The 21,161-nt window shown below is 44.5% G+C and overlaps 1 protein-coding gene across 4 annotated transcripts in view; it reads left to right on the forward strand.

The window, feature by feature from the left end:
- SBNO2 (strawberry notch homolog 2) overlaps nt 1-21,161 on the forward strand; it is a 172,698-nt gene that overhangs the window by 143,591 nt on the left and 7,946 nt on the right. For all 4 annotated transcript variants that reach the window (XM_073597129.1, XM_073597137.1, XM_073597147.1 and 1 more), the window contains 6 exons: nt 1,433-1,504; nt 4,354-4,497; nt 4,671-4,765; nt 4,913-5,005; nt 5,093-5,224; nt 5,658-5,734. In XM_073597129.1, the coding sequence (XP_073453230.1) occupies nt 1,433-1,504; nt 4,354-4,497; nt 4,671-4,765; nt 4,913-5,005; nt 5,093-5,224; nt 5,658-5,734 (613 nt within the window). The remainder of the gene's footprint in view (nt 1-1,432; nt 1,505-4,353; nt 4,498-4,670; nt 4,766-4,912; nt 5,006-5,092; nt 5,225-5,657; nt 5,735-21,161) is intronic.

Below are 21,161 nucleotides of genomic sequence, written 5' to 3' on the forward strand. Positions count from 1 at the left end.
GGCTTAACAGAACTATTAAATATCTATCTGTCAAAGATGTCAAATTTGGTACATTTGGTGTCTAAAACAAGGATATATGGTTATAAGACAATTTGGATAAGGTCATTAACCTAACTTCTCACATACCTTGAAAGTTAAGTCATTGTATAAGAAACATCCTGGTTATTCAAAATACAAGGATTATTACACCAGTATAGTTTCTATTTCCCTAAAACTTTTCATAGCCGTACAATTATGCTATATCCATTTATTTTACTAAAGACTCTACTATATCCATGATATTATGTGAATATTATAAAAAAAATTATATATAAAAAAATGCACAAACCAAAATATGTGACATTTTTTGATTAATTATGCCTATAATTACTCCAATGTATTTTACTAATATATAATGAGAAATTATAGCTAATTTGTATATTTGCAGTAATTAATATAGATCATTTCAAAAACACAATTTGTTAATGTCTCTTTCGCTATCCCTCAGTCAAGGACAGAGAAAAAAAATATATGTTTTCTATACAGTGTTATTTGAAACAGAACCCACATTCTTTTTTTCTAACATGAACATTCCTTTTGGCAATACACATTAGCCCATGGCTCTTCTCTTTAAGTGTCTAAATGTCCAGACCTTTCATTTCCGATCGGGGGTAGTGTGCATGGGGCCTTCAAGTCTCTTAAGAAAAATCTCTGTCCACCAGTATGAACTCAATTTAACCTCTTAAGAAAAAATATATAGGAACACAAATGTCTTTTCTTACGTTCACCAAAGAATGGGTAAAATAATATGATTTTGACCTTCAAAAATAATTTTTTTAGCCTCAATAGTTCTGACATAACGCTTTGTTTCTTGTCACTGCATTTACCATATGACCCATGAAATTGTCCTGCAAGACATTTAGGAAATGGTGAGCCTTAGACGAATGCGCGGTTCCTTCCAACCCAGTCTATGTCTGGATAATTGAAATCCCCATTATGACACTTCCCATCCTTGCCGCCATTCCAAACTGATAAGTGGTCTGCCTCCCCCTACTCTCTCTGGTTAGGGGGTTTATAGCATACTCCCTGTATTACTTTCCCCTTGGTTTCTTCCCTCTTGAAGCTCTACCCTTAAGGATTCCACCTCCTACCTTGCTCCATTGGTGATGTCGTTTCTCCCCTTCACTTGTAAATCATTCTTGATATACGGGCATACCCCTCCCCCTTTTTTACCCTCCCTGTCTCTGCTATCTCTATCTCAGCTGTCGCTTTACTTTTCGTTATTGCAATTTTTATTTTACTAGATTCTTCCAAAAAAAAGCCTAACATTCCACAACACTGTCCAGTGTGTGCTAAGTGAACCAGAAGCTCCACTAGTACACCTGTTATGGTTATGTGTCAGCTGTTTTGTATGTATACTATGAGTTATTTTCTCACTGTTTTTCTCCTCTAGATATGAAGCAGGGTCTACTTTCTGTTGGAATTTGCTGCAGGGAAACAAAGTACAATGTCGTTGTTGATAAAGGTATGACCTCAATATCCAATCTCATTGACCATTTGGTTTCTTGAAATTGATGCATAGATATGAGTAGAATATTTATGATATTACAATGTTTAGTTTCTTGCAGTAAAGTGAGGATGTTAAAGAAGTATAGAATTATAAAAAATTTACATACATACCTCACCTCCATGCTATAGCATCTGTGTGACACTACAGCTGTCACTCTAATGCCCCGTACACACGGTCGGATTTTCTGATGGAAAATGTATGATAGGACCTTGTTGTCAGAAATTCTGACCGTGTGTAGGCTCCATCACACATTTTCCATCGGATTTTCTGACACACAAAGTTTGAGAGCAGGATATAAAATTTTCCGACAACAAAATCCGTTGTCGGAAATTCCGATCGTGTGTACACAAATCCGACGGACAAAGTGCCACGCATGCTCAGAATAAAGAAAGAGATGAAAGCTATTGGCCACTGCCCCGTTTATAGTCCCGACGTACGTGTTTTACGCCACCGCGTTTAGAACGATCAGATTTTCCGACAACTTTGTGTGACCGTGTGTATGCAAGACAAGTTTGAGCCAACATCCGTCGGAAAAAATCCTAGGATTTTGTTGTCGGAATGTCCGAACAAAGTCCGACCGTGTGTACGGGGCATTAGACCGAGAACTGAGCAATCACATGGCTGCTAGTCACTCAACTCTTTGGTCTGCTTTAAGTGAAGAGCTGTGATTGTGAGAGGCGACTCTGGTGTGTCAACTGACTCTGGATCACAAAAGAACAAATAAAACTTACTCCTGTAACCTACAAGAGAAGTACAGCAAAAAAGCAAAAAAAAAAAACACAAACTTTGGCTTTTTTAAGATCCGTCTGTTTTAAGAGCAACCATGGAGATTAGTTGAAGTGCATGATTTTGTTTCAATAGCTGAGAAAAACTTGCTGTAGGTTTGCAACAACCATTTTGTCTACCTCCTAACAGTGACTAAATTGTGCTACACCAATTTAAACTACCTCCGGCCAGGTCCAAGATATACAGTGCCTTGCAAAAGTATTCACCCCCCTTGGCATTTTACCTATTTTGTTACATTACAGCCTTTAGTTCAATGTTTTTTTAATCTGAATTATATGTGATGGATCAGAACACAATAGTCTAAGTTGGTGAAGTAAAATTAGAAAAATATATACTTAAAACTATTTTTCAGAAATAAAAAACTGATAATTGGCATGTACGTATGTATTCACCCCGTTTGTTATGAAGCCCATAAAAAGCTCTGGTGCAACCAATTACCTTCAGAAGCCACATAATTAGTGAAATGATGTCCACATATGTGCAATCTAAGTATCACATGATCTATCATTACATATACACACCTTTTTGAAAGGCCCCAGAAGCTGCAACACATAAGCAAGAGGCACCACTAAGAAAACACTGCCATGAAGACCAAGGAACTCTCCAAACAAATAAGGGACAATGTTGTTGAGAAGTACAAGTCAGGGTTAGGTTATAAAAAAAATATCCAAATCTTTGATGATCCCTAGGAGCACTATCAAATCTATCATAACCAAATGGAAAGAACAGGCACAACAGCAAACCTGCCAAGAGACGGCCGCACACCAAAACTCACAGACCGGGCAAGGAGGGCATTAATCAGAGAGGCAGCACAGAGACCTAAGGTAACCCTGGAGGAGCTGCAGAGTTCCACAGCAGAGACTGGAGTATCTGTATATAGGACAACAATAAGCCGTACGCTCCATAGAGTTGGGCTTTATGGCAGAGTGGCCAGAGGAAAGCCATTACTTTCAGCAAAAAACTAAATGGCACGTTTTGAGTTTTCAGAAAGGCATGTAGGAGACTCCCAAAATGTATGGAGGAAGGTGCTCTGGTCTGATGAGACTAAAATTGAACTTTTTGGCCATCAAAGAAAACGCTGTGTCTGGCACAAACCCAACACATCACCCAAAGAACACCATCCCCACAGTGAAACATGGTGGTGGCAGCATCATGCTGTGGGGATGTTTTTCAGCAGTCGGGACGGGGAAACTGGTCAGAGTTGAAGGAAAGATGGATGGTGCTAAATACAGGGATATTCTTGAGCAAAACCTGTACCACTCTGTGTGATTTGACGCTAGGACGGAGGTTCACATTCCAGCAGGACAATGACCCCAAACACACTGCTAAAGCAACATTTGAGTGGTTTAAGGGGAAACATGTAAATGTGTTGGAATGGTCTAGTCAAAGTCCAGACCTCAATCCAATAGAAAATCTGTGGTCAGACATAAAAATTGCTGTTCACAAGCGCAAACCATCCAACTTGAAGGAGCTGGAGCAGTTTAGCAAGGAGGAATAGGCAGAAATCCCAGTGGTAAGATGTGGTAAGCTCAAAGAGAGACTTATCCAAAGCGACTTGGAGCTGTGATAGCCGCAAAAGGTGGCTCTACAAAGTATTGACTTTAGGGGGGTGAATAGTTATGCACATTGACTTTTTCTGTTATTTTGTCCTATTTGTTGTTTGCTTCACAATAAAAAAAAAAACATCTTCAAAGTTGTGGGCATGTTCTGTAAATTAAATGTTGCAAATCCTCAAACAATCCATGTTAATTCCAGGCAACAAAACATGAAAAACGCCAAGGGGGATGAATACTTTTGCAAGGCACTGTATATTTAATTGATAGAAATGATTGTTGCAAATTGATAATACATTTAGTACATACTTTTGAAAGAATATTGCATATATTTCTAGCTTTATGTTCTAGATAGGCTTGTAAACTGATTCATTCTTCATGTGAAGGTTGTGAAGATTACTTTGCCATATGTTCAGGCCTGTTTTGACTTTATTTCTCATCTGTTTCCATGCTTGTTTTTTGCAGAGTGTTCAGTGACTAAATTTTTAAACCGTATGCTGGGCCTAGAAGTTCACAAACAAAACAGCCTGTTTCAGTTTTTTACTGACACATTTGACTTTCTCATTGAAAAGGACAAGAAGGATGGAAAATATGACATGGGTATCCTAGGTAAGACTGATGCTCTCATGCAAAGGGTCAGGGCAAGCTTTGATTAATTATTATAAAAGGGATCTTTTGTCTGAGATTCCTAGGCAAGTATATTGTACTTATCCCTGAACTTGTTTGTACAGTAGAGTTGTAAATGGTTTGAATAATCTTAGTTGTAATTTCCAATTTCCCAGATTTAGCACCTGGAGTTGATGAAATATATCAAGAGAGTAAAGAAACTTTCCTGACCCCTGGGCATCCACAGGATGGGCAAGTTGTGTTTTACAAAGTAAGTTTTCTAGATAAATCAATTATACTTGTCTGCCATTACTTAATGTACCTTTCTCCAATGTATTCCTTGAGCACTGAGTAATATATATTTCTTTCTAGACATTAAGAAATTGCTGTGTATCTCACTAAACTCTTTCTGTTACAGATCAGCGTGGACCGAGGTTTGAACTGGGAAAAGGCACTGGAAAAAGAATTGCAGCTTCACGAACCAGAGGAAGGCTTCTATTTGTCTTACAAGGTGTGCAATATAGCAATGCTAGCTTATTTTTGTGGGTTGTTTTTTTTTTTTTGTTTTGTTTTTCTCATTTATTATTTTCCTATTCAGGTTCGTGGTGAAATGTACTCAGCAGTTCTGGCTGAGCATAGACATGGGAAGTCCTATAACCTGTATAAACCAAACATAGGGAAACAGAGCCATCCAGAAACCTTGGATAGTCTGCGGAATAAATACTACAAGGTTGGTTTCAGAGGTTAATCATAGCTAACCATTACCTGTTTCTGTAAATCAGTTTGTCAGCATTAGGTTTTTTTTTACAGTTTGTTTTGGACTTGCGTGGTATAAAGTTTAACTAAAGACAAAACTTTTTTTTTTGTTTTGAATAGTGTGGATGGAGAGGACCTATAACTGTATATGAAAAATAAAATTTCTTCAACTTCAGAATGTGCTATTTATAGATATTCGAAGAAATGCCACCTCTATAGAACTGATGTAATGAATTCATAGCAGTGGATAATGCATGTCACTGTCTAACCAATTTTACAACTGCACATAGATGGCAGAAATGAGTGTATATGTTAAAGATGCCCCGATGATCCATTTAATTAGACAGAATCAAAAAAGGCTGAGTAACAGATTGTACAACGTATTACATATCATGTACTTGTTTCAGGTTTCTTCAGAAGAGGCTCAGCGTCATTGGGAAAGTCAGTATAGATTTTCTTTGAGCAACTGCAGTCACACAGTGTGGTGAGTAATCCCCAATCTTTTTATCTCTTTAGCTCATGTAATCCTTTATCCAATTGTAAAACCTGTTTTAAAGCTATTGTGTCATTAAGTTGAAATTTTAACCACTTCAATACCAGGCACTTAGACACCTTCCCGCCCAGGCCAATTTTCAGCTTTCAGCGCTGTCGCAATTTGAATGACAGTTGTACGGTCATGCAACACTGTACCCAATCATTTTGTTCCTACAAATAGAGCTTTCTTTTGGTGGTATTTGATCACCTCTGCGGTTTTTATTTTTTGCGCAACAAATAAAAAAAGATGGAAAATTTTGAAAAAAAAAAGTTTTTCTTTGTTTCTGTTAAAAATTTTTGTAAATAAGTACGTTTTCTTCTTCAATGATGGGCACTGATATGGCTGCACTGACGGGCACTGATACGGCGGCACTGATGGGCACCGATGAGGTGGCACCAATGGGCACTGATGGTCACAGATAGGCGGCACTGATGGGCACTGATAGGTGGCACTGGTATGCGGCACTGATGGGCACTCATAGGCGGCACTAATGGGCGCTCGTAGGTGGCGTTGATGGGCACTTGTAGGTGGCATTGATGGGCACTTGTAGGTGGCATTGATGGGCACTTGTAGGTGGCATTGATGGGCACTTGTAGGTGGCATTGATGGGCACTTGTAGGTGGCATTGATGGGTACTTATGGGTGGCACTGATAGTTGGCACGGATGGGCACTGATAGGTGGGCACTGATGGGCACGGATGGGCACTGACAGGTGGCTCCGATGGACACTGATGGGTGGCACTGATGACACTGATTGCACTGATGCCCCTAAGGGTGGCATTGCTGGGCATCACTGCAACATAATGGTGCCAATCAGTGCCCATTTGTGGGCACAGATTGGGCACTGACTGGGCACACTGGGCACATGTGGATGGCCATTGGGTACATACCTGGCCATCCACATGTTGCCCCTTCCCTGGTGGTCCTAGTGGCGATCCCTGGTGGTCCAGTGTGGTGATCTGAGGGGGGGCTGCGCTGATAAACAATCAGCACAGACCCCCCCTGCCAGGAGAGCCGCCGATCGGCTCTCCTCTACTCGCGTCTGTCAGACGCGAGTGAGGAAGAGCCGATCAACGGCTCTTCCTATTGACATCGTGATCAGCTGTGATTGGACACGGCTGATCACGTGGTAAAGAGCCTCCGCCGGAGGCTCTTTATCAAGATTGGTGTAGCGGTGTGTCAGACTGACACACCGATCGCCGCGATGCGCGCCCCCACGTGTTATCCTACTGGATGTCATATGACGCCCAGTCAGGATAACTGAACCACCGCCCGGCCGTCATCTGCTATGGGCCGGGCGGGAAGTGGTTAAACAAAATAGTTCCCATAAAAAAAAAAAGTGGCTACTCTGCTCTCCCATTGCTTGTGCTGCCAAATGCCACTACATTGGAGAGAAATCATCCCTCAAAGATAACTTTAACTTTTAAATCGAACATATCCAGGGGTGTCCATCTCCATGTCCAGCTGCACTCAGAGATTGCACACTCCTGCCCCTGCTCACTGACCTCTGCATCACTAAAGGAGACAGTAGTGATGTAAGGTTTTTTTGTAATGCATCCTTATGGCGCTGGACCCTGTGTAATAGAACCCTGTGGAGTGTTTGTTCTGACCAAGATGCTATACAGGTCCAGGGGAGTAGACCACATATTAAGGGGGACCAAGTCTCTGATGGTCTTTTATGACAAAGCTCGCCGTGATGGTTGAAGATTGGCCTCCTGTTATGTTCAGAGTCCTGCAGCAGGAATGGTAAGTCTGCATTTTTGCAGTTTTTCTTTAAAAAAAAAAAAAAAGAGATCTGACTGTCTGTCCTCCCGGTGGCCACTGGGGGCAGTGTGATGTTTAATTATGCTGTGTACTTTTTAGTCGTGTGGGCTGCTGTTTCTCCTCCAGCCACTAGAGGGCGCAGGCTTGCTCAGTATGGCCTATTTTCATATAGGCAGGAAGTGGAAGGGCGGCCATGGCCATGTGGTTAGCAGGGACTCTGGAGACATGACATAGCAGCCCATGGTTACTAACAAAGTGTGAGTACTTACTATGGGAGAACTGTGTGGCAGACAAGTCATGATTATATGCTGCATATTTACTGCTTATCTGGGGGAACTGTACAACTGTAAGTCGATACACCCCTGAATGGATAGCAGTTCACTTTAAAGTGTTGTTGACTGCTCGGAAGGCAGGTGCAGCGTAGTATACATGCTTGCAAACTTGTTGCTTAAATGCATGTTTAAATATACACTTTTTTGAAAAAACATGAGCATGGGTGGCCCCGGGCCCGCTCGCCACTCTAGCCCCTGCGGCCCCGACGAGGCGGGCGGCGCTCCCCCTGCAGAGGCTGGACCAAAGACGGGCATGGGGCCAACTGCAGTTAAGCAGGTGCATGCTTGCAAACTAGCTAAAATGCACGGTAAGCTGTATACATGCATGCTTATTTTCCTGGGACTATGTACATATGTGCTTGGTTGCCTGGGATTACATGCATATGTGCTTGGTTGCCTGGGATTACATGCATATATGCTTGGTTGCCTGGGATTACATGCATATGTGCTTGGTTGCCTGGGATTACATGCATATATGGGCTTGTTTGCCTGTGATTACATGCATATGTGCTTGTTTGCCTCTGATTACATGCATATTTGCTTGTTTGCCTGTGGTTACATGCATATGTGCTTGTTTGCCTGTGATTACATGCATATGTGCTTGTTTGCCACATGCATATGTGCTTGTTTGCCTGGGAGTACATACATATGTGCTTATTTGCCTTGAGCTGCATACATAAATGCATGAATGGCAAGAATACTTGTATAGCTGCATGTTTGCATACTTAGGTACCTACATAACAGCATGCCTGGGTACCTGCACACTTACATGCGTAAGAGGTTGCATAGCAGTAAACCAACATTGTTTTAGGCCTGCATCCTTGGAGGACTGTGTATTAGGTTGGCTAATATAGTTGCTACGTTATTTACCGGTTATACCAGTTAAATGGTTCCAGAAAGGAAAGGCAGCTGGGGGAGGCAGGTGCACCGCTCTCAGGTTCAATGATCTGGCGGTGTCCACTTCCCACTGATGGACAGTGGTGTCAGATGCATCTGAGCCACTGTGGGGTTTGGCATTTGCAGTATTTTCCTGATGCATTCATTTTTCATCAGATGGACTGCAGCCGCATCACCTTGATCATGCCTGATCCCTGTTGATCGAAGCCTAAGCAGGATCAAGACAGGACAGGAATTTCACTCCCTATATAACCCCTCCCATTACTGGGAGTACCTCAGTTTTTTCACCAGTGTCTTAGGTGTTGGTCACAAGTAAAGATGTGCTATGCAGAGGCTCCACTGGAGTATTCCTTGCTGGAGCAGAAGGTACGGGCTTATTAAAGAAAAAAACAAAAAAAAAAAACAAACACTCAACCGGTAGTGGTCCTAAAAGCAAATGGGGACATATGGTCTAGCTTAGAGCTTAAGCCGCTGGACATCCTTCTGTTTCAGATAGGCTCTGTCCATTTAGTGTTGACCTCTGCGAGAGGTAAATTTCGGGGTCCATAGTCATTAATGACGCATATCTTCATGTGCCGTTTTTTCCAGGCTCATCAAGAGTCTTTATGCAAATTGCAGTGCAAAGTCGTCTTTTTAATTTTTGTGACTCTGCTCTTTGGGCTGGCCACAGCTCCGAGGGCTCACAAAGCTCCCAGCCCAGTACTGGACTTGCTGAAAACGCATATGTGCCAATCTCAGTTTACCTCAATAATCTTTCTTCAGGAAGCAGTCTGTTCCAGATTTTCCTTTGATACATTTCTGCAATAGGAAGTTGTATCTAGGTCAAGGTACATTCCCTACGTACAGTCCTACTCCAAGTCTTTGGTTAGAGGATCATTCTCTCTGTCTGGAACATGAAGTTCCAGGCATTGGATTGCCAGAGGGCTCTGTTCCCAGGGTATTGCAGAGCTAAGATTGCTGGTTGATGGTTTGAAATCTGGAGAAGGGATGGGAAGATAATAACCATTGATGCCAGCTTCTCCATTTGGTTTGAAGGTGGCTATAGTTCAGTGGACTTGGTCTCCATAGGAGAAAATACTACCCATCAATATGTTGGATTTTTTGGCCTCTACGCCTTGCTCTTGATGTTGGGGGGAACCAGTTGTAGGTGTAATCCAGAAATGCCTCTGCAGGCATATATATATATATATATATATATATATATCAACCACCAGGAGTCATGCAGCTCAGGAAGGTGAACCACATTCTGTCTGAGACAGTACAACAAGTTCTCTCTCTATCACTACAAATTTTCATCTCAGTTACACTGTTCTTTGCGCTAACAGTTAATGATACCATTATCACTAGTACATATTCCAGGTATAGAATAATGGCAAGGGGAACTCTGCAGGTGGATCTACTAGATTCCAAGTTCTACAAGTGGGAACAGGTTGTGTCTTGGACAAAAGTCCCACCAACAATAGGGGCACCTGCTCTGCTAACACCTTAGGGACCAGTTCTTCCTTATTTGATGCTTTACATCTGTTTCGACGTCTCCCACATCTTTTGGAAGAATCCGGGAGGCGGTAACACTGATAATAGTGTTAGCCGCATTAGCCCAGGAGGGCTTGGTACGATGACTTAGCGAGGCTTGCGGGGGTCGCTCCTTGAACACTGCTAGGCCAGTGGGACCTAATGGTCTTGAGTCCTGTATCTCCTCATTGTTGAGCCCCTGGAAGCTGGTTTCAGGGAACCTCGATTACAGGACTTGAAACTATTTTTTCCCTGTGGGAAGCCAGGAAGTGGCACCCACAGAAATATGAGTGGGAAATTTTCTTTTCTTTCTCCAATCAGTAGGGGAAAGGAGATTGGCCTTAATTACCATTAACCACTTCAGCCCCGGAAGAATTTACCCCCTTCCTGACCAGAGCACTTTTTGCGATTCGGCACTGCGTCGCTTTAACTGACAATTGCACGGTCGTGCGACGTGGCTCCCAAACAAAATTGACGTCCTTTTTTTCCCACAAATAGAGCTTTCTTTTGGTGGTATTTGATCACCTCTGCGGTTTTTATTTTTTGCGCTATAAACAAAAAAAATAGCGTCAATTTTGAAAAAAATGCATTATTGTTTACTTTTTGCTATAATAAATATGCCCAAAAAATTATTTAAAAAACTTTTTTTTCCCTCAGTTTAGGCCGATACGTATTCTTCTACATATTTTTGGTAAAAAAAATCGCAATAAGCGATTATTGAGTGGTTTGCGCAAAAGTTATAGCGTTTACAAAATAGGGGATAGTTTTATGGCATTTTTATTAATCATTTTTTTTTACTAGTAAATGGCGGCAATCAGCGATTTTTATTGTGACTGCGACATTATGGCGGACACATCAGACATTTTTGACACATTTTTGGGACCATTGTCATTTATACAGCAATCAGTGCTATAAAAATGGGCTAGCTGTGACACGTCACTGATCTCTGCTCCCAATGGGAGCAGAGATCAGTGACACTGTCACTAGGCAGAACGGGGAGATGCTTGTTTACATCAGCATTTCCCCGTTCGTCCTCTCAGTGAGGCGATCGCGGGTATCCCCACGGCGATCGAGTCCGCTCCCGGCCGGCGCACACACAATGGCGAGGCGGTGAATTCAAATGGGACTTACAGGTACGCCCATTTGCCCAGCCGTGCCATTCTGCCGACGTACATCGGCGTGCGCCGGTCGGGAAGTGGTTAAGGGTTCTAGTTCATCCTTATCCATTTTTTCCAGAGGCCATTGTTTCTCACTCCTTGATTCATACGTCATACAGCTTGTAGCGTAGGTAGTCCCACATGTCAGGCCACTCTTGTGCCCTTGCGACTGGGATTCGCTCTTGGCTGTCTTTGCAGAGGCCATTGTTTTAACCAATTGGGAGACTGTTAGTCCCTTATCTCGGAAGATGGCTTCTTTGGTTGCTATCACTTCACTAAGTGGAGTGTTAGAGCTGGCGGCTCTTTCATGCAAGGAGCCGTTCTTGGTCTCGCATCAAAAGGCGATGTTGCGTCCTAATCCATCTCTATTGCCTAGAGGGGTTTATAGTATTCACTTGAATCAGGACAGTCTCTTGCCTTTTTATTTTTCTCCTAATCCACAGTCGGCAGGAGAAAGATAGCTACCTACTCTAGAAATAGTCCAGACGCTCAGGGTCTACTTGAGTTGTCGGCACAGGTCAGGAATCCTGATTTGTGCAGCCAGAAGAACCCAGGAAGGGCAGGCGGCATCCAGGTCGAATGTTTAGCAGTGGATCTGCCAGTTTACCAAGGATGCCTATGGTTTTAAAAGGCAAAATCCCATTTTATTTCTGGGAAGCGATTCGCTACCAGGCGTGTGGGAGTATCTTGGGCCATCCGCCATCAGGTGTCGGTGGTCCAGGGGTGCAAGACCGCTATTTGGTCTTTAGTTTATTCAACCACTGGGTTTTTACCAGGTGGACATCAAGAACATGGAGGAGACTGCCTTGGTCTCAGCATATTACAAACAGTAATAGTGGCAGTCTGAAGATGTCGGCTCAGATGCGGAAGACTGATGTTCTGTTTGTATTGCCAGAAGGTCCCAAGCAGGGACAGGCAGCATCTAAGTCGACTATTTCCCAATGGATTCGACAAGTGATTGTTCAGGCGTATGGTTTAAGAAGTAAGGCCCCGCCTTTTCCAGTAAGAGCACACTCTACCAGAAGAGTGAGTGCTTCATGGGCAGTTCATCATCAAGCATCAATGGCTCAGATTTGCAAAGCTGCTACTTGGTCTTTGGTGCATACATTCACTAGCTTTTTCAAGTGAATGTTAGGACTCAGGAGGATGTTGCATTTGGACCCAGTGTACTACAGGCAGCAATATAGATCCTGATGTTCTGATGGTGTTTCTTTGGTCATAATGGGTTCCCTCCCCTCAAAAGCATTGCTTGGGGACATCCCAGTTATTATGGCTGCTCTGTGTCCCGTGATGTACGATAAAGAAATTAGGATTTTTTTCTTTTTTTTCCTGTAAAATCCTTTTCTTGGAGTACATCACCAGAGATCCCTCCCCTCCCTGTCTGGGAAGTTTATTGCGTGCTACAAAACTGAGGTACTTCCTATGTAGGAGGGGTTATATAGGGGAGGACATCTTGTTTGATTGATTTACCAGTATCCATTCACCAGTAGGTGGCTTATAACCCAGTTAGTTATTACGGCTGCTCTGTGTCCCGTGATGTACTCCAAGAAAAGGATTTTACAGGTAAGCTGTAGAAAAAGTCCTAATGTTTGTTTATCTGCAGTCTTCTCTTTCCTACATCCCTTCAAAAGTGCAGATTTGTGATAAATTCCTTCTGCATCTGTAAGGAGCAACAGGAGGGGGTGGAGAGCTGAAGTTACAGTGTGTGAGAGCTGATTAGACACAGCACAGAAACTAAGTAAGGATACAGAGCTGTGTTCTGAATAGACAAGCTGTGTGCTGAGCTCCCTCCCCCGTCACAAATTTATCTCGTGTGTCGGGAAAACTTCTTAGAAGTGACTCATGCTGATAACAGAGGAACGAAGCACCAGAGAGAAACACTTGGAGCTTTGGAGATGGACAAGTAAATACTACAGATATACAGTATGTGCTTTGTTCAGACTTCATGACTGAGGATTACAACCACTTTAATGCATTCTCTGCGTTAAGGTAAAAAACCTTCTGACTGCATCTCCCCCCGCACCCCCCCCCCCCAACTTTTCTTACCTAAGCCCAATTGGGATCCAGTGGACACAAAAGAGCGCAGCTTGGGGGCAAGCACATACGCTTGCTTCCATAGCAAGTGGCTTGCTATGGTGGACACTCGGCAGGAGGGGGAGTTGGGAGCGCTGGAGGGGGACCCCAGAACAGGAGGATCGGGGCTGCACAAAGCAAGTAAGTATAACATGTTTGTTATTTACAAAAAAATGTTACCTTTACAATCAGTCCCTGGTGCCCTCTGCTGAAGGTTCTGGGTCTGTTTGCAGTGCCCCAACTGACTGTGCCAAGTCTGCAGCCTGGAAAAATGTTATTCACTGCTCCTCCTGGGCATACTGTCAGCTGTGGCTGGACCTTCTCCCCTCTCGTGAGGTTTTTACCCTGGTCATGCAAGTTTTTTTGATCCAAAACATCCAGCTATTTGTTGAAACAGAGGCGTCTAGTTCCTGTGCGCTCCTGCATATTCTATATTTGATTTTCCCACGGTCTTAGAGGCTTCCAGGCCATTGGCCGTAGTGAACATGATCTCATTCTGAGATGCTTCAATCCTTGAAGGATAAGCTTACCCCCAAGGATTGCTGGACTGCAAAACCCTTGTGTAAAAAGTTTGTTTCACATGGCCTTCGAATGATAGCATCTCTTTGGACACAACAACACAACACTATCCAGGATGCTACTGGTGGCAAAAACACCCATCTTATCCCAGGGCTACAAACTGGAGTTTCGCAGCCGCCTTCTTGCATCAAGGTGCCATTGCCCCAGTTCCTCTGGCAGAACAGTTCCAGGGATTTCATTCCAACCTGGCATCGTTCCCAAGCCAAAAGGGTGCATTTTTCTCATTCAGAATCTCAAAGCTCTGACCTTATTCGAGTTCATAAGTTCTGAATGGAATCTACCAAATCTGTCATCGCCTTGCTTTACCAGGGAGACTTTCTGGCTTTTGTACACATCAAGGATGCTTACTTGCAGAATCCCCATATTTCCAACGCATCAATGATTACTACTCTTTACTGTGGCGCTCCTGCACTACCAGTTCATGGCCCTTCCCTTTGGACTATCGTTTACACATCAGGGATTCACCAAGGTGCTGCCCCAGTACTAACCCTGCTGCATTCTCATGGGATTCTTGGTTCACTTTCTGTTCGTTCTGATGCTGCATTTGTCCCCCACAGACTGAGAACTGAGCAATCAAAGACCGATCAGTTTTCAGTCTTTAGAGAGACGGTGCTCCTTGAAGCGCTGAGCTGTTCATGGGATGGGAGTGGCTGGCTCAGTCTCCCAGCAGCTCGCTGAGAGACTGAGCCAGCTGCCAGTCCAGGTATCTGGGTGAATCCTGACTATAAAGTTGAGATCGATCCGGAGCCTGAACCAACTGGGTGATGTCAGCGGACAGCGAGCTTTAGCCCCCTAAGACTTTCTCAACCAGCAGCACCTAGACCCACTGGAGTTTTCTGACAACAAAATCATTTCGCGTAAATTCTGACCGTGTGTGGACAATTCCGACGCACAAAGTGCCACGCATGCTCAGAATAAATTAAGAGACGAAAGCTATTGGCTACTGCCCCGTTTATAGTCCCGACGTACGTGTTTTGCGTCACCGCGTTCAGAACGATCGGATTTTCCGACAACTTTGTGCGACCGTGTGTATGCAAAACAAGTTTGAGCCAACATCCGTCGGAAGAAATCCATGGATTTTGTTGTCGGAATGTCCGACAACAAAATGTGTTTCTGAATAGGCGGTTGTACACCCTAGTCACAAAGGGCACCTGATTCACATTTGGTGCATAAATATTGCTGAAAGTTATTTCAGATTGTTGCCATCTGCCACTAAGGATCAAAGACCGACCTTGGTGGTCAGAGTAGAAGGATGTGGGTGTGAATGGGGATCCTTTTTTTTATCAAGATGGCCACCCCTGCTTTCTTTTTAGTGTTAGAGGCTAAAAACCTTGACTCCACTCCAGAGTGCCTGTTTTGTTAAAATGTGTTTCTTGTACAAATATTACCTCCGCTCCAGAAGCTCTGAAGCGCCAACTGCCTTCTAAAATTAGAGTTAAGACCGTTAACATTATGCGAGTAAACCTGTACCATGTTGAGGGTGGGGTGTGAGCAGGTGGTGTAAGTACGTATGTTGGGGTGTTGTATACTTATCGAACCCAGAGGTCCAGGAAGACTAGACTTGAGACCGGAGATGGGAACCATCGCACATGGAGAGAGATGGGAGTCCAGGGGAGAAGAGCCGTAAGAGAGAAGAAAGGAGAAAAAACAAAAACATGTAAAGATAATTCACAATTCTCAGAACAGATAACGAAGATCCACCAATAGACCGATAGTTCCATGTTACCGCCACCGTCCAACAGGGGCGAGGGGGGTAAGTGTTGATTAGGAAGGAACTTAATCACTAAACAAGTTAGGGGGGTAGTGTCAGATACCGAACTGCAACTGGTACCTATGATCTGGGACCTGCTAAAAAACAAAGCAGTTAAAAGCTAAATATAAGCAAGGGGACAATACTAGTCACTTAAGGAACAACTTGCATATGTACTCAGAAAGATGTGTGATGAGAGGCACCATCGTAGGGTCGTCAGCATCTAGGCCGAGCGCAAGGAGAGCTACCTCCCTGATGAGATGGCCCAGATGCCGACGAGCCCACCAAAGGACAGGCCATCCAGGAGGGACGAAGGCCAGCCCGTGCGGGGAGGAGACAACAACCTGGGGAGGAAGGATAAATCAGTCATTGCAAATATGAACATCAACTTTGGATAACCGTACAAAGACAAAGTGTCCCTCCAGGATTGGGCCTTTCATCTGTAAAAATAGATTAAGGAGGGCATTATTGGCCATGGCAGTTCTCAGTTTGGGATTCTTACGGGGGGGAGTCAGGGGGTTGCCCCCTCCTCTTCACAGGAACCCTTTGCCAGCCGGTCGATGGGGGAGGAGGGGGGATGATATCCCAATCCGGGAGGTCTGGGATGTTGAGAGTCTCGCAGAAGATACGAATGTCCTCAGGTACTCAGTGTCCTCGTCTTCCTGGCATTCATAGCCATCAGGCTGATGGGGTATCCCCAATGGTAGGTGATGGTGTTATCCTGCAGGGAGTGGAGGAGCGGTTGAAGTAGCCTACGTTTCTGTAGGGTGATCCAGGATAGCTCAGGAAAGAGTTGGATTGGAGTGCTGTCCACAAGGATAGGTTTTTATCACCCGGGCTTTGCGCATGATGTCCTCTTTTAAAGCGAATGAGTGCACTCTGCAGAATACATCTCTAGGTTTGGTCTTTAGGCTCTGTGGGCCCCATCCATTTCGATGTGTGTGGAAGCAGGGACTCCGAGTAAGTTTTTGAAGATTGTTTGGAGGACCGATTGCAGATCCTTCAGGCCAGAAGACTCCGGGAGGCCCCAGATCCTGATATTGCGGCAGTTGCGATTGTCCAAGCCTTCCAAGTGGCGTTGCATGTCACGGAGCATAAAGCAGTCGTCTGTCTGTTAGGATTGAACTCGATGGACAGTGAGCTTAGTGGCTTGCAAGTTCTCATCTAGGTCCTCCACCTGAGTGGCCAGCTGATGGAAGTCCGCTTGCAGAGTTTTAATCTCACTACGACAGGCTTCTTTGACCTCAGAGATCAGCAGCTTAAAGTCATCTGTGTTGGGTAGTGAGTGCAGTTGTTCCCGCCAGGGGACCAATTCATCCGCTGTAAGAATAGATGGTATTCTGGGGAGAACCTGATGGTGGGCTAGAGCGTGCGAGGTCCGAACCATTCTCTCTGGTCCTCCAACTGTATAGGTGGTGCTGGACACAGATGGGGGACAGGCAGGGGAGCATGGGAAGGCAGGAACTCTGGGCGGACCGCTTTTAAGCAGGTGGTGCTGGGTTCGCAGGTGCAAAGTGGTCTCTGGGGCTTTGGTGAGCCTGGGGCTGAAGATGGGGTCTGAGTTGCAGGAGAGATAGGCCGCAGTCGCGGAAAGGATTGTGTGCGGCCCGATTGGGATGTGGGGGGGAGTCCCCAATGTTGGAAGGCCGGTAGGGTGCCCTGAAGGGAGAGTGAGTCAAGTCCAGGGCTATTAGAGGGTGAGGGGACAGCAGAGGGACTCACCCACGGTGCTGTGAGAAGTGTCCCGACGACCTGCCAGCAAGATGGCGGCTGTTGTTCCCCCTGGTGTGGTGGAGATGGGCCATGCAGAGCTGGCAGGGTTTATGTGCGTGCGGCGGGTTGACATCCTGCTCGAGATAGTGTCCGTGGGACCCGCTGTAGCCACCCGCGACAGTCCCAGAGCCTCTGGGGGAGGAGGGGGAGATGGCTGTGTGGCAAGCTGCGGCGCCATGTTGTCCGTCTCCCGCATGGTGGATCCCGGGAGCGAGGAGAAGTATGACTGGATCGGGGGACCTTGATTAAGGTGTCCTGAGGTCCCCCCCCCCTGTTTCTGTGATCTGCTGGCTTGATTTCTGCCCATCAGTGTGAAGCTGTGTCCCTTTAGAAGCTTCGCTGGAGCAGGTCCGTGGAGATTAGGGAGATCACCCATCTGGCCACGCCCCTAGTTCTCAACTTTCAAAGGAGCCATATATAGAGTTCTCCTGGAAGCCTCCACACACAAATAATCACAAGCACAGCCATATATATAGCTCTACTTATCACCTACCTACACAGAGAATCAGTATGTCATATAAAGTCCCCACCTCCCCTTAAGCAGGCAGATGTATCATTCCTTTAACTCTCCTTCCTACAGCACCCATAAATGTACTTTAACCCCCTCTCTCCCATAGAAGCCACATTTTTGACTGTGTATCCACATCTCTGGTTCATATACAGCCCTCTACCACCATAAACCCTAGTGTCATCTTTGGTGTTATATAGTTAAAAATCTACCCCACTTAGCCTTTCCTACTAATAAACAAGTGACCTCAGCACTGTGTGCACTGTCCTGAAGCCAGTCCCAACATCCCCTGCGCTGTGTCATGTGACAGGAAAGTCAAACGGTCCGATGCAAGCTTGATCCTCTTTCCTAACGCTGTGAGTAGTGGTTTACACATCTAACCCAGTAAGGTCTTAGTGAGGAAGCTTAGGAGCTTGATGTGCTGTTTACAAGGGGATTTTTTTGACAGATTTGTTCTGCTTTTGGTTAAAAAAAATGGGTAGTGTTTCTGATTATCCTAGAGTCAGATGGTCTCCTGTATTAAAAAGCGCAAGTAAAGGCAAAAATGAAAAAAAAAAAAAAAATTTTTAGTACATTTCTAGAATACATGTAAATTTCCCTATGTTTTATCCCTTTAACCACTTGCCGATCCGCCGAACGACGATATACATCCTTACTTTGAGGACGGATATCATTGTTATGGCAGCAGCTAGCTGCCATAACCCCGGTATTCTTGTGTTCGGCTGGCAGTCGGTCGGCTACAAGATAAAAGTGGTCTCTGCGGCGGATTCACCGTGAGATCACTTTTATCAGTGGCGGGAGAGGCCCTCCGCCGATTACCGGAGCAGTCGGCAGCGGCGGAAGCGATCCGGTCCTCTCAGTGGCTGTGCATGGAGATGAGTGAGGGGAAGATGGCCCCCACCTGTCTCCATGACATTGCAGGGCCATTTTTGACCCCAGATCTCATATATAAGAGGTCCTGTCATGTTTTTTTTTCTATTACAAGGGATGTTTACATTTCTTGTAATAGGAATAAAAGTGACACAATTTTTTTTTTAAACTGTAAAAAATAAAAGGTAAAATAAATAAGAAAAAAAAAAAATTTTAACCACTTCCTGCCCGATCAATAACAGATTGACATCCAGGAAGTGGTTCTGTTATCCTGACTTTGCGTCATATGACTTCCAGCAGGATAACATGCCGACGCACGTCCGCGAGGGCGCATGGCGATCGCGGCGTGTCAGACATGCCGCATCTCCGATCATGATAAGAAGCCTCTGCCAGAGGCTTCTTACCACGTGATCAGCTGTGACTAATCACAGCTGATCATCGTGTGAACCAGGAAGTGCAGGTAAACGGCATTCCCCAGTTCGCACTGACAGGGAGAGCGGATCGGAGCCGATGGGTGGCTCTCCCTGTCAGAGGGGGGGGTCTGTGCTGATAATCAATGTGCTGATCAGATGTGCCAAAAAGGTACCCAGTCAGTGCCCAATAAAGTGCCAATCAGTGCCATATTGTGCCCATCACATTGCCAATCAGTGCCCTACAGTAACACCTGTCAAAACCTCATCAGTACCTCATATCAGTGCTGCCCAATGCCCATCAGTGCCAACTGCCAGTGCCACCTGTCAGTGCCCATCAGTGCTGCCTATTGGTGCCCATCAGTGCTACATATCAGTGCCGCCTATCAGTGCCCATCAATTCTACATATCAGTGCCTCCTCATCAGTGCCATCTTATCAGTGCCGCCTCATCTGTGCCTGTGAGTGAGGGAGAAAACAAAATTTTATAACCGAAACGGAGAAAAACTCTATTTGTGGGAAGAAAATGTATGACCACACAATTGTCATTCAAACTGCAACACAGCTGAAAATTGTCCTGGACAGGAAGAGGCGAAAGTGCCTGGTATTGACGTGGTTAAACGCGTCCCATCCCGCCGAACTCACGTGCAGAAGCGAACGTATACGTGAGTAGCGCCCGCATATGAAACATGTGAGGTATTGCTGCGATCGGTAGAGCGAGCACAATAATTCTAGCACTGTAACTCAAAACATGCAACCTGTAGAATTTTTTAAACGTCGCCTATGTAGATTTTTATGGGTAAAAGTTTGTCGCCATTCCACGAGCGGGCGCAATTTTGAAGCGTGACATGTTTGATATCAATTTACTCAGCGTAACATTATCTTTCACAATATAAAAAAAAAATTGGGCTAACTTTACTGTTGTCTTGTTTTTTAATTCAAAAAAAGTGTATTTTTACCCAAAAAAAGTGCGTTGTAAGACCGCTGCGCAAAATACGGTGTGACAGAAAGAATTGCAACAACCATTTTACTCTCTAGGGTGTTAGAAAGAAAAATGTATAATGTTTGGGGTTCTAAGTAATTTTCTAGCAAAAAAAACTGTTTTTAACTTGTAAACAACACATCTAAAAAAAGAGGCCTGGTCCTTAAGTGGTTAAACACACATCAAGTACAAAAAAATAACTGTTGATGTTCCACAAATATAGTGTGCATGTACCCTTCCTCTTTGACAACTCGGCTCTGAATTCCTAAGCATGTGATGTCAGCCCCTCCTATTCCCCTTCTGATGGATTACCACAAACACAAACCACCTCATCTCCATAACCCTGCACAAGCAGACAGCATAGGATGTAATTAGCTCACAAAAATTTGGCAATTCATCAGGTATTTTTGCACTTATTAAATACCAAATAATTTTTTATCATTTATTAAATTGGGATTTACATACACTTTACCAACATCTATCTATCTTTTCTACACATGTGCACACTTAAAGTGGTTGTAAACCCTTACAGACCACTTTGTGCAACAGGTAAACCTATAATAAGGCTTACCTGTAGCTACCCAGGATATCTCCTAAACCTGCACGGTTTAGGAGATATCCCCTGTATTTGCATGTGCCGACATTATTGGCACATGCGCACTGACACAAACTGAAGCAATGGCACGTATGTGCCATTGCTTCAGTGATGTGCCGTTACCGCGTCACAGCGCCGGAGCCGCGATACCCGGAAGTAACCCCCGGGAGTGATG

The sequence above is a fragment of the Aquarana catesbeiana genome, linkage group LG01 (assembly GCF_042186555.1).
Source record: "Aquarana catesbeiana isolate 2022-GZ linkage group LG01, ASM4218655v1, whole genome shotgun sequence".
Classification (NCBI taxonomy): domain Eukaryota; kingdom Metazoa; phylum Chordata; class Amphibia; order Anura; family Ranidae; genus Aquarana; species Aquarana catesbeiana.